The 21,819-nt window shown below is 36.2% G+C and overlaps 1 protein-coding gene across 3 annotated transcripts in view; it reads right to left on the bottom strand.

Annotated features, from left to right (window-relative positions):
- The window catches only part of TC2N (tandem C2 domains, nuclear), a 57,408-nt gene that overhangs the window by 10,896 nt on the left and 24,693 nt on the right, over positions 1-21,819 (bottom strand). For 2 of the 3 annotated variants that reach the window (XM_011991780.1, XM_011991779.1), the window contains 6 exons: positions 12,531-12,698; positions 10,688-10,779; positions 9,400-9,475; positions 8,720-8,820; positions 8,205-8,321; positions 2,836-3,027 (listed from right to left, as the gene is read on the bottom strand). In XM_011991780.1, coding sequence (XP_011847170.1) covers positions 2,836-3,027; positions 8,205-8,321; positions 8,720-8,820; positions 9,400-9,475; positions 10,688-10,779; positions 12,531-12,698 — 746 coding nt within the window. The remainder of the gene's footprint in view (positions 1-2,835; positions 3,028-8,204; positions 8,322-8,719; positions 8,821-9,399; positions 9,476-10,687; positions 10,780-12,530; positions 12,699-21,819) is intronic. The other variant, XM_011991781.1, reaches the window with a different exon arrangement.

The following is a 21,819-nucleotide window of genomic DNA, read 5'->3' as shown; positions in this document are numbered from 1 at the left end:
GGAGGCTGAGGCAGGAGAATTGCTTGAACCCGGGAGGCGGAGGTTGTGGTGAGCTGAGATCGCGCCATTGCACTCCAGCCTGGGCATCAAGAGCGAAACTCGGTCTCAAAAAAAAAACAAAAGAGCAGCATTTGGCAATAGGCTTGCCATCTCCTGCTTGCCAAGGTTATTTCACAAATTCAATTCATGTTCCACTTATTTCAGATCATGAAAAACTATTCAAAGATTTAAACTATTTAAATCTCATAGTAACCAAAAAATTAAAATTCCAATCAATTAGCAGGTATGTATTGACTGCATTTAATAAGCACAAAACTGCTCCTAAATAATGTATCCTTTTATTCAGAAAAGAAAATATTGTTAGCCTTCCTGGAAGGGTTGAAATGAAATGTTGAGCATCATTATAGAACATCACGATCTGGTGATGTTTGAGAATATCTTTTTAGGGGGGCAATACATGGTAGAGTTAAAAGAGCTGGCTTTGGAATCAGACTGCCTCCATTCAAATCCTGACTCCCCAATACTGGCTGTATGACCTCAGGCAAGTGTTCCCCTGATCTCCACAAAAGGGATAAAGAGCACCGGGGTGATAATTTTGGTGTGATCATTAGATCACATAGCATTGAGGCAGCCGTAAGATAAAATCTCTGTAAATGCCAGCTGTTTCTTCAGGAAAACGTATTTCTTCCACATTATTCAACACCAAAATTTGAGATCTGAAGTAACTATTTACATTACTATTTGTCAAGGTCAAGAATTCTTTATTGAGTAAAAGCCTGAAAGTTGTGCTGCTCATGGTGAAACACTTGTCAGTGTGGATGGTTAAATTCGGCTCTTTTTTTTGAGACAGAGCCTCACTCTGTCACCCAGGCTGGAGTGCAGTGGCTCGATCTCAGCTCACCGCAAGCTCCGCCTCCCAGGTTCACGCCATTCTCCTGCCTCAGCCTCCCAAGTAGCTGGGACTACAGGCACTCGCCACCACGTCTGGCTAATTTTTTGTATTTTTAGTAGAGACGGGGTTTCACCATGTTAGCCAGGATGGTCTCGATCTCCTGACTTTGTGATCCGCCCGCCTCGGCCTCCCAAAGTGCCGGGATTACAGGTGTAAGCCCACCATGCCTGGCCAAGTCTGGCTCTTTAAATGTCACAATTAGAATATTTATTTTCCTCTTCAACACATTAAAACAAAGCATACTATTATTGCTTTAGCCAATAATATGAAATAGTCACACTTACTAACATAAACTCACTAGTCCAGTATAGCCCAAACACTCTTCTTTCAGGGTATCAATCTATAACCCTAGCACTTGGCATTCAGAAAATACACAAATATTTATAAGATCTCTGATACATGAAATATAATTTAGTAGAAATTTAGCCATAATTATTCATTCATATTTTCCAATGCAGATAATAATGTCTCAATTCCCCAGAAAATCCCTGAGTTCTCTTCTTATATACTCTGTTTTTAACGTTTTAATATATGAATTATCTATTTAAATAGCGTATTTGTGCCTTCTGTAAACTATGGCTGCAGATTACTACCTACTAAGCTAGTGTCAAATATGCCAGTGACAAACTCCTGTCATAGTTACAGAACAGCACATTGGGGGTTGAGATAAAGAATAATAGGCAAGGCTGGGTGCAGTGGCTCATGCCTGCAATCCCAGCACTTTGGGAGGCCGAGGCAAGAGGATTGTTTGAACTCAGGAGTTTGAGACCAGAATGGGCAATATAGTGAGACTCCTCATCTCTACTAAAAATTTTAAAAATTATCTGGGCATCGTGGTATGCCTGTAGTCCTAGCTTCTCAGGAGGCTGAGGTTGGAGGATTGCTTGGGCTGGAAGATGAAGAAGGTAGTGAGCTGTGATTGTGCACTGCACTCCATGCTGGGCTACAGAGCTGTCTTTCTTCCTCAAAAAAAAGGAAGGGAAGGGAAGGGAAGGGAAAGGGAGGGGAAGGGACGAGGGGAGGGGAGGACAGGAGGGGAGGAGAGGGAAAAGGAAAGAAGGAAGGAAGGAAACATGTTTCTGCCCCATATCCCCCAAAATTCTGATTTTTTTTAGTTTATGTATGGGCATTTTTTTAAAGCTCCCAGATGATTCTAATGTGTACCCAGAGTTAAGAAGCACTTCCAGTCACCTTAAATATTTTTGGAAAAAGGTAAAATATAAATCCCATATAAATTTAAAACCATATATAGGTTTGACCTTATAAAAGCTTAAGACTGATTTTTATGAATATTTATCCTAACATTTGATCTATATAATTTAATTAGAAATTCCTAAATGATTTAAAAACAGTGTTCAGTTTGCTGAGAGAAGCAAAGAGCAGGTCCCAATCAGCACCATTAGGCAATAAAGCTTTTTACAAAAAAAAAAAAAAAATCAGCTGTAAAACTTCTAATAATTTATGAGCTGCTGTATAGCTTACTCATGGTTAAAACAACTTTTCTAATCTATTTCAGGGCAATCTCTGATTGAGTTTGGAATTTATGATTCTTTTTTGTTTTTCCTAAGTTATCAGCTACCTAAAAAATCTTTTAAAAAAAAGGTTATTCATACCTCAGTTATTTCCCCTGAAGTATAAAATATTAATAAGAAATGTGCTAGGAGAAGGTAAACTTGAGGTTATTTTCCAACAGAGAAAGAAAACAGTTCTGTTAACATTTTATCAATAATTTCTAAAATATTATTTGGAAATAATATTATTGCTACTTGAGAGCCTTCTAGATCCTCTAATATTCTATTCAGGTTATCTTCTAACAAACAAAAACCCATCCACCAAATAATTCTAAAAGTACGAAATACTCTTAACATACTATTATCACTTACAGAAATTTTTGAAGGCGGTGTTATATCCAGAGAGTAATCCATTTCCTGTGTGCTAAGGGTTCTGAGTGATAGTGAGCATTTTCCAATGGTTTTCTTCCTGGGAGTCTGGGTTTGAATCTTAAATATAAGCCTTACGGTTTGTAGACTTTGAAGTTTAATAGCAAATACAAACGTTTCCATAAATTCAATAGCCTTTAAAAAAAAACAAGAAAACATAAAATATATAAATAAAAGGCTTATATGCCAGTACAAAATAATATTTTATTTTATATTCAGAAAAGGTATATTTAATTCTTTTTACAACAAAACATCTTTTTAATGTGAGTGAAAATAAGAATGGCAATGACTTGCTTTTCTAGAGTTTATCCTGGATACTCCCTTTCTTAATTTGACAAATCATCCTTTAAATTATTTAGGAATTCGGGTCATATCAACACCATGCTCACCACAATACAGCTTTTTCCCTTTTTGAAAATTAATTGTTTTTCCATCGTTGGTTCTGGCATCTTTCCTGTCATCATCACCATTCTTCAACAGTTTAGGAGAGTGGTGCAGGAATCTTACATGCAAGCACTCTCTTGTTCACAGTATCTAACTAGTTCACATAAAGAGACTTGAATTATTTCTTTAAAGGAGTTATTTTTTGTCTAACGAATCTTCCCATCTATCTTAGGCTTCAGTTTCCTTTTTGGTGACATTTATTCCACCCTTTCCTATCTGAAAAACTAACTCCTTGATAGAGAAGACAAAGGAAAATATGAGTTTAAAATTATACTTTCTTTCCTAATCACCCATCTCAGTCAGCAAGTCAGTGTTTTCCAGCCTCAGAACATTTTTAAATGCTCTTGTTACTTTTAATATTTTAAAATCCTTGGCTTACTATGGGCTAACATGTTCTTGACACTAGACTGTTCTTTGCCATACACTTCCTTCTTTCCATCTTTAATGCATACATTTAGAAAGGAGCTTTTACTCCTTTTGAAAAGGCAAGATATCTGGGCAACTAGCGTAAATATTTTGAATACAGGCATACCTTATTTTACTGTACTTTGCTTTAATGTGCTTCACAGACATTACATTTTTTGCAAATTGAACGTTCGTGGCAACACTGTGTTGAGTAAGTCTATCAGTGTCATTTTTCTAATAGCATGTGCTCACTTCATGTCTCTGTCACATTTTGGTAATTCTCACAATAGTTCACACTTTTTCAATATGATTATATCTGTTATGGTGACCTGTGCTCAGTGATCTTTGATATTACTATTGCAATTGTTTTGGAGTGCCACAAACCACACCTATATAAGATGGGCAACTTGATCGATAAATGTGTGTGTTCTGATGGCTCCGGCAACCAGCTGTTCCATCTCTCTCCCTCTCCTCAGGCCTCCCTGTTTCCTAAGACACAAACAATATTGAAATCAGGCCAATTAATAACCCGAAAACGCCCTCTACGTGTTCAACTGAAAGGAACAAACGTATATCTCTGACTTTAAATCAAAAGCTAAAAATGACTAAGCTTAGTGAGGAAAATACGTCGAAAGCCGAGATAGACCAAAAGCTAGGCCTTTTATATCACTTAGTCAAGTTGTGAATGCAAAGGAAAAAATTACTGAAGGAAATTAAACGTACTACTCCAGTGAACATACAAAGTGAAACAGCCTTATTGCTGATGTGGAGAAAGTTTTATTTGTCTGGACAGAAAATCAAATCAGCCACAACATTCCCTTAAGCCAAAACCTAATTCAGAGCAAGGTCCTAACTCTCCTCAATTCTATGAAGGCTGAGAGAGGTGAAGAAGCTGAAGAAGAAAAACTAAAAGCTAGTAGAGGTTGGTTCATGAGGTTTAAGGAAAGAAACAGTCTCCAAAACATAAAAGTGCAAGGTGAAGCAGCAAGTGCTAATGTAGAAGTTGCAGCAAGTTATTCAGAAGATCTAGGTGGCTACATTCAACAACAGATTTTCAATGTAGACAAAAGAGCCTTCTGTTGGAAGAAGATACCATCTAGGACTTTCACAGTTACAGAGAAGTCAATGCTTGACTGCAAGGCTTCAAAGGACCAGGCTGACTCTCTTGTTAGGGGCTAATGCAATCAGTCACTTTGAGTTGAAGCCAACACTCACTCACTGTTTTGAAAATCCTAGGGCCCTTAAGTATTACACTAAATTAACTCTGCGTGTGCTCTATAAATGGAACAAAGCCTGGATAACAGCATATCTGTTTAAAGCATAGCATGGTTTACTAAATATTTTAAGTCTACCATTGAGATCTACTGCTCAAAGAAAAAAAAAAGATTCCTTTCAAAACACTATTTCTCATTGACAATGCACTTCGTCACCCAAGAGCCCTGACAGAGATGTATACAGAGATGAATGTTATTTATTTTCATGTCTGCAGACACATCCATTCTGCATCCCATGGATCAACTTTCAAGTGTTATTACTTAAAAAATAAATTTTGTAAGGCTATTGCTGCCATAGATAGTGATTCCTCTGATGGACCTGGGCAAAAGCAATTGAAAACTTTTTAGAAAGGATTCAGGATTTTAGATGCCATTAAGAAAATTCATGATGCATGAAAAGAGGTCAAAATAAGGACATTAGCAGGAATCTGGAAGAAGTTTATTCTAACCCTCATGGCTGACTTTGAGGGATTCAAGATTTCAGCAGAGGAAGTAATTGCAGATGTGGTGGAAACAGCAAGAGAACTAGAATTAGAAGTGGATCCTGAAGATGCAATTGAATGGCTGCCATCTCATGATAAAATATGAACAGATAAGAAGTTGCTTCTTACACATAAGCAAAGAAAGTAGTTTCTGGAGATGGAATCTACTCCTGGAAAAGATGCTGTGAACATTGTTTAAATGAATTCAGAGGATTCAGAATATTACATAAACTTAGCTGAAAAGCAATAGTAGGGTTTGAGAGGATGGAATCCAATTTTGAAAGAAGTTCTACTGTGGATAAAATGCTGTCAAACAGCATCACATACTACAGGGAACATTTTTGTGAAAGGAAGAGTAATAGATGTGGTCAACTTCACTGTTGACTTATTTCAAGAAATTGCCACAGCCACTTCAACCTTCACCAGCCACCACCCTGATCATTCAGCAACCATCAACATCAAGGCAAAACCTTCCACCAGCAAAAAGATTACAACTTTCTGAAGACTCAGATGATCACTAACATTTTTTAGAAATAAAGTATTTTAAACTGAAGTGTGTAAATTACTTTTTTAGACATAATGCTATTGCACACTTAATGGACTACAGTATAAAGATAACTTTTGTGTGCACTGGGAAACCAAAAAACTCATGTGATCTGCTTTATTGCAATGTTCGTTTTAGTGTGGTGGTCTGGAACTGAATCTACAGTATCTCCGAAGTATGCCTATACTGTGCCCAAATTGTTACTCTTGTTGTAATAGCTTATGTCTCTCTGTATAGCCAGAATTGTCTTTCTGAGGGTCTCACAACTACTGAGCTATCTTTTTCTTTTAGAGTCTCAAGCCATAGAATCAAGCCAATTATATATTAAACACAAAATGTTTAATGAGCTTACAAATTAAGCAAGTGTGATGCTTCATTTCACACTTTCCATATTTTGCCAAATAGGAGTCTCCCAAACAACTTTATATATAATAACAAAATTGTAAAATGAAAGACTCCATACAAGTTTTAATATGGGAACATTTTTCCTAACTTTTCCTAAGCTAAATTAGCTTTATTTGAAAATCAAAAAGTAAAATTGTTTAATTTAGAAAGTAGTCATCTATGAGTGTCAAGGTTATAATGAGTTAAGGTTTATTTCTAGCTAGACTTTCGATGATACATATTTTCATAAAGTGAGATCCTAATATATACATATACACATACATATATACACATTCATACATGTATACACATACACACACACCCCAATTTTGATCACTGCCTTTTTCATTTATTAAAAATGTTTTTCCAGCTCCTTAAAAACTCTTCCTAAACATTAGTTTTCATAGCTACCTAGGTTTCTATCACATGGTGTTATGGGCTGAATTACACCCTTCTAAAAAAGATATGTTGAAGTCCTGAGCCCCAGCATCTCAGAATGTGAACTCATTTGGAAAGAGGGTCACTGTAGACGTGATCAGTGAAGTTAAGAAGAGGTAATACTGAAGTAGGGTGGACCTCTACTGACTGGTATCCTTTTAAGAAGATGGCCATGTGAATACACAGAACACAGGTATAATGCCATGTGAAGACAGAAGCAGAGACTGGAGTGATCTACGAGTCAGGGAATGTTAAGGATTGCTGGCCATCACAGTAACTGGAAGAGAGGCATGGAACAGATTCTCCCTCAGAGAAGGAATCAACACTGCTGACATTTTAATTTTGGACTTTCTCCAAAGCTGCAAGAGAGAAAATTCTGTTGCTGTAAGTCACTCAGTTTGTGGTACAGTACTGTGTTATGGTAGCCCTAGGAAACCAATGCACATAGGTACACCATTAGGTTTTTCAACCATTCCTCTGTATGACATTTGGACTTTTTTCAATTTTTCTTCAAATAAAACTTCCAAGAATATTTTATATATTTTTGTTTGTATTTTAGATTATTTCCACAAAAATAATTTCCAGTTTCAAAGCAGAATTACTGTTTAAAAGTGTAAATATTTTAAGGTTTTGACATGTAGTGTCAAGATAATTTCTAAGAAGTTGTATGTTCTAGAATACCTGTAAAATTTTTCCTAATTCTAAGAAGAAAGGAAAGAAAGAAAGAGGAAGAAACAGAAAGCAATATGCAATTTAAATTTGTATTTCTATGATTAATAGTGAGAAGAAACTTTTTATATGTTTATTAGTCATTTGAATATTATTTTTAAATGATGTGTTTTAGAAGATATATTTTCATTTGCATAGAAAAACAATAGTCTTTTAACCTATAACAAACGACAGAAATGAACATGTATTTAAATTAATGTAAAATCTGGAATCTACAAAACCAAACTCAGGATCGTAAGTCCTTCTGTTATACTAATTGGAAGTATTTAAAAGAAATTCATTGCAATCATGAAATTATTTTTCAAGGCCAAAGTGGGTTGGGGGAAACAGAAGCCAAGATTTATTTCATTTCACACAAGAAAAGTAAATAGGTTTCTTAGATATTATTCATCTTCTGTATATTCTAGTGAATAAGATGTTCTTTTTAAATGCATCTTAATACTAGACAATGAAATATCAAATATTTTAGAGACTCAAAGTTGTCTTGAAAAAGCAACAATACATAGTTGTAGTTTCCCTGAGATAAAAGACTTTCTTATTCTGATTTGTTTACATGGGTAAAAGTGACATAAGAAAAACAGAAAAGAAATTCAAACACAAACAGCCACTTACGTTGGAACCTTCCTTGGCTGAAGATTTGAAATGCACTGGTTTGGGCAATGTAAGTATTCCTTTTATAGAAACAGTAGGAGTGTCTCCATAACTAGAGGGCCAACTTAAATCTCTGCACTAAAAAAATTAAAAATACAGTTTGAATTTTACAAAGGATCCAACAATACAAACATTTGATGTATTTCTTGAGGTACTGACTTTAGATAAAAACTGTAAAAATAAACTTGTCTACTGAGACCTCATGTTGCATCCACATTAAGCAAATTTTGACATATAATATTCTAGATGTCATGTCAATTTTCCTCTTGAGCTTAAAAGCACACAAACTTCCATCATACTACAGATTTTTTTTTCTTAGATGCTTTATTAAATACTATTTTCTGTAAAAATATTAAAGAATTCCAAATTTCAAAGGTGTCACTGGCCCATTCCCCAGAAAAGGGCAACAGTAAATGTTTACAATGTCTAAATATTCAATTTTGTAATAAAAGCTGGTATTAACTATACTAATTTACCTGTAAAACTGTGATCCAGATCTGTTCTACTGAAGAATTATAAAACAATTTCACATTCAGTCTCCCAAAGTCCCTTTCATCTCCTGATAGAGTAATTGTATCTGAATTATAAAAGGACAAAGATGTTTCAAATGCCATGCAATCCTTCTAACCCAATTAAGCTTTGATACAATCCAATTTTAAGAGCACAATTTTTAAATGCTACAATTATTTTTTAAAGTTCACAATCTAAGAAGACAAAAATCACACTTTAATGTTTTCATTGATGCACCAGAGGGAAGATATATACTATAAAAAGGTCTCATGGGTTTAAAAACTTAACCCAATTGCAGTAAGGGATTTACATTAAAACTAAGAGAAATCTTTCCAAATAATATATATATGGCCTTAATACTGTATTCTTCTGAAGGCTCCTTCACCAGCACACTTTAATACAAACAAAAGATACTCAGCTGCTTCACTTTTTAAAAAGCCACACTTGTACCTGAACACTGAGAAATGTACCATGTGACCTAAGTATCCATATGCTGATAACACTACCAACATAGTTTTATTTAGACTTAATTTATTATATCAACATAGTAGATATAATCATCTAGAGTTTTTCACCTTATATACAATTTCAAGTTACTAGAAATAATTATCTTAAGAGTTTAAAAATAGGGTACTTTATTCCTTACCCAGGCTTCTGTTACTCCCCTGAGAATTTTTCCTTGAAGAAGAACTACTGGGTACACTGGACAATGAATCATGTCTCTATAAATAAAATTATTCTTTAGTCAGAAATTGCATATGAAACCTTAAGGATTCTGATACATATGCCTCAATATCCATCCTCATAACAAACTGCATGCTATTTTGACAGTGTTACAGGTCAGAATTTCCCACTTACAGGTAGTGAAAAAGAAAAAAAGGTTTTGGCATTTGTTAGGAATATCTTAAACATCTTACAAGATAATATACTGGAAAGCCTTTGCTGTTTTTGATTTGGTTTTGTAATAAGGAGAAAGATGTTACTGCTTAGGTTTCATACCTGAGAGTATTAATGAAAATGAGAATTTATTTAGAAATAGCCTGCTATGGAAAAACTTGTAAAGCTGCAATTATCAAAGCATAGTCAATCTGAACCTGCAGCATCAGTATCATTTGGAACTTGGTAGGAATACAAACTCAGGCCCTACTGCAGAGCTACTGAATTAAGAACTCTGGGGATGAAGCCTGTCATCCTGTGTTTTAACAAGCTCTCCAAACAATTCTGATGCATGTTAAACAACTGTTGCTATAAAAATTTAAATCTATAAAAAGTTAACTCAGTTGAGGATTAAGGATTATCTAGAACATATTTCCATTTTATAAAATATATGTATATGTATTCACATGGAAACAAGACCATGAGTACATATAATAATATTTTCACATTGCACTTACTCTGAGTTATAGGAAATACAGGAATTTGTCTTTCTACTTTGCTTACTTCTATTTCCTAATTTAAATAATTACAGCTTACTTGTAATAAAAAAGAAACATTTTTTAAAACATCAAAATAATTCTTAATTCCTTTTCAAAACCAAGAGGATGCAGTGTTAATATTAGTGAATAAAGTCCTACATCTCAAAAGAAATATAATTTTTAATAACTAGCTGGTTATATTCGGTAAGAAAAGCTAAATTAATAAGCACTTTTAATTATACCATTTTAAATACCAACTGTTTCAAGGTTCCCTGAGAGCATACCAACTGAGATATAAAATTTATTGAAAAAAGAAAAACTACTGCCTTTTAGCAATCAAATAACAACAGCTTTCTAAAATAATGTACATGGGAAATATCAATTATTTATTCTTCAGATATCAGAACAGATACATCTACAAAAAATATACAACATATTCCTAATGTAATTCACACATTTCTGAATTTTTAATTTGAAAGGAAATTATCACATATAATTAAATTTATGTAGCTAATTCACCTGGATGAATCGCTGAGATGAGCTTGTAAGATCAAACATAGATTTGCTTAGCCCAGGGGAACCGGGAAGTTTGTTGGTCCTTAAATCACAAACTACAAAGGGATATGAGAAAAATATATATTTTTAAGAAACACTGGAATTCTACTTAATTACCATGAATAAATCTCTGTAGCAATACATCATGAATATTATGTGTAAATCTACAGAAGAGATAAAGCCTTCTAATAAAATATTTTTTAACTTAAAAATTTTTTTTCAATTATTTTATTTTTGTTCGAAACAGAAATCAACATAAATCAAACAACACATTTTCATATCCACATCAAATATCAAACAGGGAAAATTCACTTTTTTCTTTACATTCCCCATTCCTTGATCCAATAAAAATAATCTAAGAGTAAATACTCTGTATTAAGTGTAATGCAATTATTTATTATTAATAAGCACGTATTACTTTTAAAAATCAATACTCAATCCCATGTGCTCCCATATTTCTAGTCTGTATTTTTAGTTTCCCTCCTACACTGTAAGATCTGTGAAGAAAGGAACTTTGTATGCCAATTATATATTCAAGCACAGTAGTGAACGCAAGGCAGGCCCTTAAATAAGTATTTCTTCTTTATTTTCAGTACCTCACACTAAATTCAGTGGTTGAGATATATAGATATAGATATAGATATATCCCCTGAAAAATTGAGAATTTTGTGAATCACAGATGAACATGGTAGACTCTAATTCACACAGTCTCAAATATGAAACTACAAAAGCTCTATAATCACTTAAGCAGTTTCTTTGTTTATATTTCCCATCACACTATGAGTTTCTAAATTCATCATTTTCACTGAATACAGAAAATGAAAAAATATTACCGTATTTAGTACAAATATCTATGTACAAATAGCTGTTATAGAGTTCATGAATATACAGATGACAAGTGAAATGCACACAAAATAATCTGGGCTGGTGCAGTGGTTCATGCCTGTAATTCCAGCAATTTGGGAGGCCAAGGCAGGAGGACTGCTTCAGCCCAGGAGTTCAAGCCCAACCTCAGCTACATGGCAAAACCCTGTCTCTACAAAAAATACAAAAAAAATTAATCAGGTGTTGTGGCACATGCCTGTAGTCCCAGCTTCTGGGGTGGGGGGCAGGGGTGATGAGGAGCTGAGGTGTGAGAATCACTTGAGCCTGGGAGGTTGATGCTGCAGTGAGCTGAGATTGCACCACTGTGCTCCAGCCTGGGCAACAAAGTGAGACTCTGTCTCAAAACAACAACAACAAAAAGACAAAATAATCTGAAAACTAAACTTCTTGCTTTTTCATGTTTTCTTCCCTTGTACCTGGTATGCAGCTAACTCCCTTCTCTTTTGTTGTATGTATTTATTATGAACAACATAATGTTTTAAAGTATATATACATTGCAGAATGATTAAGTCTAGCTAATTTACAAATGTATTACCTCACAGTTATCACTTTTGAGTGATAACAAAAAGTGTTTTGAGAAAATCTAATATCCACTCTCTTAGCACTTTTCAAGAATATATCATAATTAACTATAGTCTCCATGTTGTACAAAAGAGCTCTTGAACTAAAGCTTCTTTCAAAAAAAGGGAAATTAAATGGAATGTAGAACTACCAACAGATGTAACTCATTAACCTTTCAATTTTCATATTAGATATAATACTACAGAGATGTCATAATGTTTATCACATTTATGAAGCTTGCTTTTTTCTTATTTTTAAATTGCTTTTAATAGTAAGAACCATTTATTCCCAGATCTTAGATTTGATTTCTAAATTTCTTAAAGAGAAACACAAAGAGGAAAAGCAGAAAAAATTTTCATACCCGATCCATACAGTCTCGTCACTTCTGAACGGGGAGGAAAGCGTCGACTCAAATCAGGTGAAATGTGCTGATACATATAGAATGGGTTATACACATCATAGCTGGGTCCGTGCTGGGATGAACTGGAAAGTTCTACCTTTCGATCTCCAAAAGATGCTCTGGCAGATGCTGAAAGCAAATGTTTCTAAAAGTTTATAACATCCTTTTCTTGGAGTTATTAGTCAACAGCTGGTACACCCAGGGCAAAAGAAAAAATATTTTGTCTCAAGTAATACTAAATCACATGCCTTTGATAGCTAAAAATATCAGCACATATTTAAGAAGTTCTGTGTGAAGTATTATGCCAAGGACCAGCCATGAAGCCTGCACTTAAGACAGTTTGGTATATTTCTGGCATTTTTCTTTGCCCCATAGACAATTCTGTATTTTGTGATCTGAGTTTCCTCTTATTTTTCTACTTGCATATAGAACATCTTTTAAATTACAAGATCGGGTGGGGGGGAATATATCCTTTTCAAGAAGACATAGAACATTTATTACAATTGACCACATGCCGAGATACACTAAGAAACTCTCAAATTTGGAAGGATTGAAATCATACAAAGTACATTTTCTTACTACAATGCAATTAAGTTCGAAATCAAATAGCAAAAATAAAAATTAAAAATATTTATATGGAAACACTGAAGACCAAGAACAACCAAAAACTAAATCTTTAAGAAGAAAAACAAGACTGAAAGATTTGCTCTACTGGGAATTAGGAATATAATATTGGTAAGTGATAGAAAAAGAGATCAATGGCAAAGAAAAGAAGGCCCAGAAACAGATACCCATTTCATGAACACTTAATTTATCATTAAGGTGGCACAGCACAAGAAAGAATGATCTTTTCACTAAAAGGTGATAAGACAACTGGATATCAATAGGGAAAAAATAAGCCTGCATTCAACTAAACATATTCACAAAAAATTAGTTCCATGGGGACTGTAGATCTAAATTAAATATTACAGGCAAACCAATAAAGCTTCTATATGCAGGCTAACGTATAAGAAAGTTATCATGACCTTAGGACAGGGAAATACTTCTTAAATGGAACATAAAGAGCATCAATCATATACATAATTTCATTTATTTATTTATTGAAGTTGATTCTCACTCTGTTGCCCAGGCTGGAATACAGTGGCACAATCTTGGCTCACTGTAACCTCTACCTTCTGGGTTAAAGCTATTCTCCTGCCTCAGCCTCCCAAGTAGCTGGGATTACAGGCACTCACCACCACGCTGCCTAATTTTTTGTATTTTTAGTAGAGATGGGGTTTCACCATGTTGGCCAGGCTGGTCTTGAACTCCCAGGTTCAAGTCATCCACTGCCTCAGCCTCCCAAAGTGCTGGGATTACAGGCATGAACCACCACACCCAGCCTAATCATAGACATATTTTAATAAACTGAACTGCATTAAAATTTAAAATTCCCATTTGTCAAAGACTATTTAAGGTAACCCACAGAGTGCAAGACGATATATGCAACAAGCATAACTGGCAAAGGGCTCATATCCACCCAAGTACTAACCAGGCCCAACCCTGCTTAGCTTCGGAGATCAGATGAGATCAGGAGCATTCAGGGTGGTATGGCCATAAAGGGCTCATATCCAGAATACATGAGGAACGCCTACAAATCAATTTAAGAAAAAGAGAGAAGAGACTATATATAAATTGGCTTAAGACATTAATAGGCACTTCAGAAGACAGACTATCAATCTCATTAGTCATGAGGAAAAAATAAGCTGAAAACCCAAGGAAATACCACTACACACTCACCAGAATGGTTAAAAGTAAAAAGATTGACAATAGCACGTGTTGACAAGAAAGTAGAGGAATGTAAACAACCATACTCTGCTAGTGGAAATGTAAATTGATATAATCACTATGGAAAAAGAGTTTGACAATTTCTTCTAAAGCTGAAGATATTGATAGTCTATGACCCAACAAGCCATTCTGAACATATACACAACTGAAATGCTTGTACATGTGCACCAAGAGATAGGTATAAGAATGTTCATAAGTATTATTACCCATAATAGCCAAAAAATTGGAAAACTCAAAATCCCATCAACAGTAAAATGGATATAGTATATACTTACTACATAAAAATACCTTATAGTATGCTACACAGAAACACTACTGTACACTATGCCATTTAGAATACAGAATTATAATATACACTTACTGTACAGATATAAAAACAAACTAAAACTACTGACAATTACTTGAATGAATCTCAAAAACATCATGTTGAATGAGAAAACCATAAACAAAAGAATACAGACTGAATAAATTGTTAAAACAGAAAAAATTAAACTACAATATTCAGGGATATGAGCTTAGGTGGTAAGAAGAAAGGCAAGAGAGTCATGATTGTAACAGTTGTGACACTGAACACTCTAGGGTGACTGAAAGGCAAAAAAAATGGAGAGCAGCTTTGGGGTTACTAGTGCTACTCTATTTCTTTACCTAGGTTGTACCTATATGGGTCTTCTGCTTTGTAATAAATCACTGAGCTATATGTTTCTGTTTTGTGCATTTTTCTATGTGTAAAGTATTTCATAATTTAAAAAGGATAAAATATAGGTCAAATTCCTTTCAAGGTTAATAATCATGTTGGGAATAGTACGTAGACATAAAGGTAATATCTTCAAAGGTTTAAATTACAGTAATTCTCCATATAACAACACTGTGATCAACTATGGACCACATATACGACAGTGGTTCCATAAGATTATAATGAAGCTGAAAAGTTCCTATGGTCTAGTGACATGGCAATGATTGTCATCAAGATGTGAAGGCCTAGGCTAATGTGGATGTTTGTGTCTATGTTTTTAACAAAAACGTTTAAGAAGTTAAAAAAAAAAAGTTTTTAATAGAAAAATGCTTATAGAGTAAGGATATAAATATTTTTGTATAGCTGCACACTGTGTTTGTATTTAAGCCAAGTGTTATTACAAAAAAGTCAAAAGTTTCAAAATATTTAAAAGTTTAGGCTGGGCACAGTGGCTTACGCCTGTAATCCCAGCACTTTAGGAGGCCGAGCTGGGCAGATCATGAGGTTAAGAGATCGAGACCATCCTGGCCAACATGGTGAAATCCCGTCTCCAGTAAAAATACAAATTAGCTGTGCATGGTGGCCCATGCCTGTAGTCCCAGCTACTTGGGAGGCTGAGGCAGGAGAATCGCTTGAACCTGGGAGGCAGAGGTTGCAGTGAGCCAGGATCGTGCCACTGCACTCCAGCCTGGTGACAGAGTGAGACTCTGTCTCAAAACAAAACAAAACAAAAAAAGTTCATAAAGTAAAAAAGTTACAGTAAGCTAAGGGTGATTTATTACTGAAGAAATAAAAACATATTTAATAAACTTAGTATATCCTAACTATACAGCATTTATAAAATCCACAGTAGTATACAGTAATGTTCTAGTCTTCACATTCACTCACTACTCACACACTGACTCACCCAAAAAGACTTACAGCCCTGCAAGCTCCATTCATGGTAAATGCCCTATAAGGTGTGATATGGCTTGGCTGTGTCCCCATCCAAATCTTATCTTTAATTGAGCTCCTATAATTCTCATGTGTTGTGGGAGAGACCCGGTGGGAGATAACTGAATCATGGGGACAGTTTCCCCCATACTGTACTTGTGGTAGTGAATAAGTCTCAAGAGATCCGACAGTTTTATTTTTTTAAGGGGTTTCCCCCTTTGCTTGGCTCTCATTCTCTCTTGCCTGCTACCATGTAAGATGTGTCTTTCTCCTTCCACCATGATTGTGAGGCCTCCCCAGCCACGTGGAACTGTGAGTTCATTAAACCTCTTTTTCTTTATAAATCACCTAATCTTGGGTATGTCTTTATCAGCAGCATGAAAATGGACTAATACAGTAAATTGGTACCAGGAGTGGGGGGGTGCTGCTGTAAAGATACCCAAAAATGTGGAAGCAACTTTGGAATTGAGTAACAGGCAGAGGTTGGAACAGTTTGGAGGGCTCAGAAGAAGACAGGAAGATGTGGGAAAGTTAGGAACTGCATAGAGACTTGTTGAATGGCTTTGACCAAAATGCTGATAATGACATAGACAATGAAATTCAGGCCAAGGTGGTCTCAGATGGAGATGAGGAACTTGTTGGGAACTGGAGAAAAAGTGGCTCTTGCTATGTTTCAGCAAAGACACTGGTGGCATTTTGCCCCTGCTGTAGAGATTTGCGAAACTTCGAACTTGAGGGAGATGATTTAGGGTATCTGGTGGAAGAAACTTCTAAGCAGCACAGTATTCAAGAGGTGACTTGGCTTCTGTTAAAAGCATTCAGTTTTAAAAGAGAGCATAAAAGTTCGAAAAATGTGCAGACTGTCAACGCAATAGAAAAAAACACATTTTTCTGAGGAGAAATTCAAGCCACCTGCAGAAATTTGCATAGGTGACAATGAGCCAAATGTTAATCATCAAGACAATGGGGAAAATGTCTTTAGGCTATGTCAGAGACCTTTGCAGCAACCCCTCCCATCACAGACCCAGAGGCCCAGGAGGAAAAAGTGGTTTCATGGGCCAGGGCCAGGGCCCCCCTGCTGTGTGCAGCCTAGGGACTTGGTGCCTTGCATCCCAGTTGCTCTAGCAATGGCTAAAGGAGCTGAGGTACAGCTCGGGCCATGACTTCAGAAGGTGGAAACCCCAAGCCTTGGCAGCCTTCATGTGGTTGAGCCTGCAGGTGCATAGAAGTCAAGAATTAAGGTTTGGGAACCTCCACCTAGAGGATGTAAGGAAATGCCTGGATGCCAGGCAGACGTTTGCTGCAGGGGTAGGGCCCTCATGGAGAACCTCTGCTAGGGCAGTATGGAAAGGAAATGTGGAGTTGAAGCCCCCACATAGAGTCCCCACTGGGGCACTGCCTAGTAGAGCTGTAAGAAGAGGACCACCGTCCTTCAGACCCCAGAATGGTAGATCCACCAAAGGCTTGCATTGTGCACCTGGAAAAGCCACAGACATTCAATGGCAGCCCGTGAAAGCAGTTGGGAGGGAGGCTGCACCTTGCCAAGCCACAGGGGTGTAGTTGCCCAAGACTATGGGAACCCACCTCTTGCATTAGCATGACCGGGATGTGAGACATGGAGTCAAAAGTGATCATTCTGGAGCTTTAAGATTTGACTGCCCTGCTGGATTGTGGACTTACATGGGGCCCTTAGCCCTTCATTTCAGCCAATTTCTCCCATTTGGAAGGGGTGTATTTATCCAGTGTCTATACTACTATTGTATCTGGGAAGTAATTAACTTTTGATTTTGCAGGCTCATAAGCGGAAGGGACTTGCTTTGTCTCAGATGAGACTTTGAACTGTGGACTTTTGAGTTAATGCTGAAATGAGTTAAGACTTTGGAGGACTGTTGGGAAGGCATAATTGTTTTGAAATGTGAGGACATGAGACTTGGGAGGGGCCGGGGCAGAGTGATATGGTTTGGCTGTGTCCCCATCCAAATCTCATCTTGAATAGTAGCTCCCCTAATTCCCACATGTTGTGGGAGACACCTGGTAGGAGACAATTGAATCATAGGGGTGGTTTCTCCCATACTGTTCTTGTGGTAGTGAATAAGTCTCAGATCTGATGGTTTTATAAGGGGTTTCCCCTTTCGCTTGGCTCTCATTCTCTCTTACCTGCTGCCATGTAAGACATGCCTTTCACCTTCTGCCATGATTGTCAGGCCTTCCCAGCCACATGGAACTGTGAGTCCATTAAACCTCTTTTTCATCATAAATTACCCAGTCTCAGGTATGTTACTCATCAGCAGCGTGAAAACAGACTAATACAAGGTGTATCATCTTTTATCTTTTATACCATATTTTTACTGTACTGAATACTGTATTCAGTATAGTATACAGCATAGTAACATACTGTATAGGTTTGCAGCCTAGGAGAAATAAGGTATCCATACAGCCCAAGTGTTTAGTAGGCTACACCATCTAGGTTTGTGTAAGTGCCTCTACATTGTCCATGCAATTATAAGATAGCTTAACAACATTTCTCAGAACATATCCCCATTGTTAAATGATTCATGATTGTGCTTGCAACACAATTTTAATCATTATTGATAGCAGTCTGCCTTATTCACTCAAAATCTTCTCTTTTCTCAACCCATCATTCACATATGCATACATACATAAACATATTTAACTTCTATAATTAGGTACCACCTTACTTTCTTGACTCTAATAAAAGTAATTTTCTCTCTAATATATAAAAATCAGATGGTTTTACCACTTCTTCAGTGGACCTACAATTTAGGAGTTAACCAATTTCTTCCTCCTTCAACTCAAAAAGCAATGTTTTCTAGTGAGCACAATGTCAAGAACATAAGAAAAACCATCACATACTGCCAGGTGGATATTTCTTATCTTTTTTCTGATTATGAAAATAATAGAGTAAAAACTCAAAATTATTTAATAATAGAAAATTCATTAAACAAATTATCGTATATCCATATGAAGAAATACTATGTATTCATCAAAAAGCAACAAGTATGAAACGTTCACAATATATTATGTGGATAAAACAACTTATGGCTGGGCGCAGTGGCTCAAGCCTGTAATCCCAGCACTTTGGGAGGCCGAGACGGGCAGATCACGAGGTCAGGAGATTGAGATCATCCTGGCTAACACGGTGAAACCCTGTCTCTACTAAAAAATACAAAAAATTAGCCGGGCGCGGTGGTGGGCGCCTGTAATCCCAGCTACTCGGGAGGCTGAGGCAGGAGAATGGCGTAAACCCGCGAGGCGGAGCTTGCAGTGAGCTGAGATCCAGCCACTGCACTCCAGCCTGGGCGACAGAGCGAGACTCTGTCTCAAAAAAAAAAAAACAAAAAACAAAACAAAACAAAACACAATTTATAAGACTGTGTGGTTTAATCCCAATGTTGTTAACAAGTATGAAAAAAAGAGAAAGATCAATTGATTACGTATTCTGTAAGCCAGAACTTTTTAAAATTATTTTTGAGAAACACTATTGATATGCGCAAAGTAAGATGATAGGCCAGGCACTGGGTTCATCTTTTCTCTTCTTTAAAAAATTCAAACTGGTCCAGGCATGGTGGCTCACGTCTGTAATCCCAGCAATTTGAGAGGCCAAGGTGGGTGGAATGCTTGAGAATACGAGTTCGAGACCAGCCTGCTCAACATGACGAAACCCCATCTCTATAAATACAAAAATTAGCTGGGTGTGGTGGCGTGCACCTGTAGTTCTAGTTACTCAGGAGGCTGAGGCATGAGAATTGTTTGAACACAGGAGGTGGAGGTTGCAGTAAGCCAAGACCACGCCACTGCACTCCAGCCTGCAACACAGTGAGACTCTGTCTCAAAAAAACAAATTTTAATTTAAAGTCTAATTTAAATTAGAAAATCACTCCAACCAGACCCAACTCTCTTGTAGGTAACAATAAACTCTAGATCGAAACTAAAACAAAGCAAGAAAATAAAAACCCTGAAAGCAATGAAGAGTAAAGAAAATAATACAAATCTGGACAGGAGATGACTCTGGGGAAAAAGGTAATGGCACAAAGTAGAGTTCAAGGAAATCAGAGCTGCAGGAAAGTAAGATGGGAATCCTGGAAATGAGAGATTCCAAAATTCTGTAAATAAAGCCTTTTCAAATATGTCTCATCTCTGAACTACCAGCCAAGAGCTGCCACCCAAGACAAGATTTATAGTTTAAGTCCAATCAGTTTACTTGTCTGGTAGAAGGGAGGAAGAAAGAAAGGAAGGAAGGGAAGGAAGGTGTGTTAGTCTGTTTGTGTCACTATAAAGGAATATCTGAGGCTGGGTAATTTATAAAGAAAAGAGGTTTCCTTTGCTCGCTGCTTTGCAGGGTTTACAGGAAGCATGGTGCAAGCATCTGCTTCTAATCAGGGCCTCAGAAAGCTTACAATCACGGCAGAAGGCAAAAAGAGAATAGGTACATCACATGGCAACAGCAGGAGCAAGAGATGGGCAGTGGAGGTGCCAGGCTCTTTTAAACAACCAGATCTCACATGAACTCAGAGCTAGAACTCACTTACCACCAAGGGGATGGTGCTACACCATTCATGAGGGATCTGCCCCCATGATCCAAACACTTCCCACCAGGCACCACCTCCAACACTGGGAATCACATGAATTTGGTGGGGCCAAACATCCAAACCATATTAGGAGGGAAAGGAGAAAGGGAAGGAGGAAGGGAGGGATGAAAGAAGAGAAGAAGGGAGGAAGGGAGAAAGGGAGGAAAGAAGGAACCTTTTCAGAGGAATATAACTGAATCTAGAGTCTCCACAACATAACATTCAATATTTTTGATATTGATATCAAGAATACAACCCCAAATTATTCCATATACAAAGAAACAGGAAAATGTGATCTATTTTCAAGAAAAAGGGCAATCCACAGAATCCAAACCTAGATGACCAAGTGCTGAAATTAGCAGATAAAGATTTTAAAGCTTAAAAACATAAAAGAAAATAGGTTTGCAATAATGTAAAAATAAGAAATTGCAGTAGAGGAAAACTATAACAAAGAACCAAATGTAAACTCTAGAACTAAAAATTGCAATGTCTAAAATAAAAAATTCATGAATAGGCTTAACAGCAGACTAAAGATAACAGAAGAGACAGTGAACTTGAAAAAAAGATCAGTATTATTGAATCTAAAGAACAGAGAAAAAAAGATACTTGGAAAAAAAAAAAGTCTCAGAGACCCATAGAACAATATCAAAAGGTTCAACATAGGTATAATTGGAATCCCAGAAGAAGAAAAGAAAGAAGATAAGACAAAAAATATTTGGACAAATATTGTAGATCTTGATAGAGATTTGGATTACACTGACAGATACTTTCGTCAATATTCAACAAATATACACTTAAAATTCAACAAATACACACAAAATTCTACAGACATTCACTTGGGCAGCCTGTTGTGTGTAAAATTTATGCCAAAAGAAGAAAATGTAAAGAGATCGTTGGACCCAGTAAATGATATATATGTTTAAGCGTTTGCAAGGAAATATATTGGTGTCTTCAATTTACTCTGAAATTCATTCCTCTCCAAAAAGTGGATTACTAATGGATAGAAGAATGGATAGGTAGACAGATATTTGATAAAGCAAGTATAGTAAGTAACGTTAATGGCAGAATTTATGTGGTGGACATACAGGTATTCACTATTAAGTTTTTTTTTTATTTTCCTATATGTTTGAAATTTTTCTAATAAAATTTTGAGGGTAAAAAAGCCATT

This window comes from Mandrillus leucophaeus, unplaced genomic scaffold (assembly GCF_000951045.1).
Source record: "Mandrillus leucophaeus isolate KB7577 unplaced genomic scaffold, Mleu.le_1.0 Scaffold4, whole genome shotgun sequence".
Lineage (NCBI taxonomy): Eukaryota > Metazoa > Chordata > Mammalia > Primates > Cercopithecidae > Mandrillus > Mandrillus leucophaeus.
Note: the sequence above shows the minus strand (reverse complement) of the source record. Positions and strands in the feature narration are given on the sequence as shown.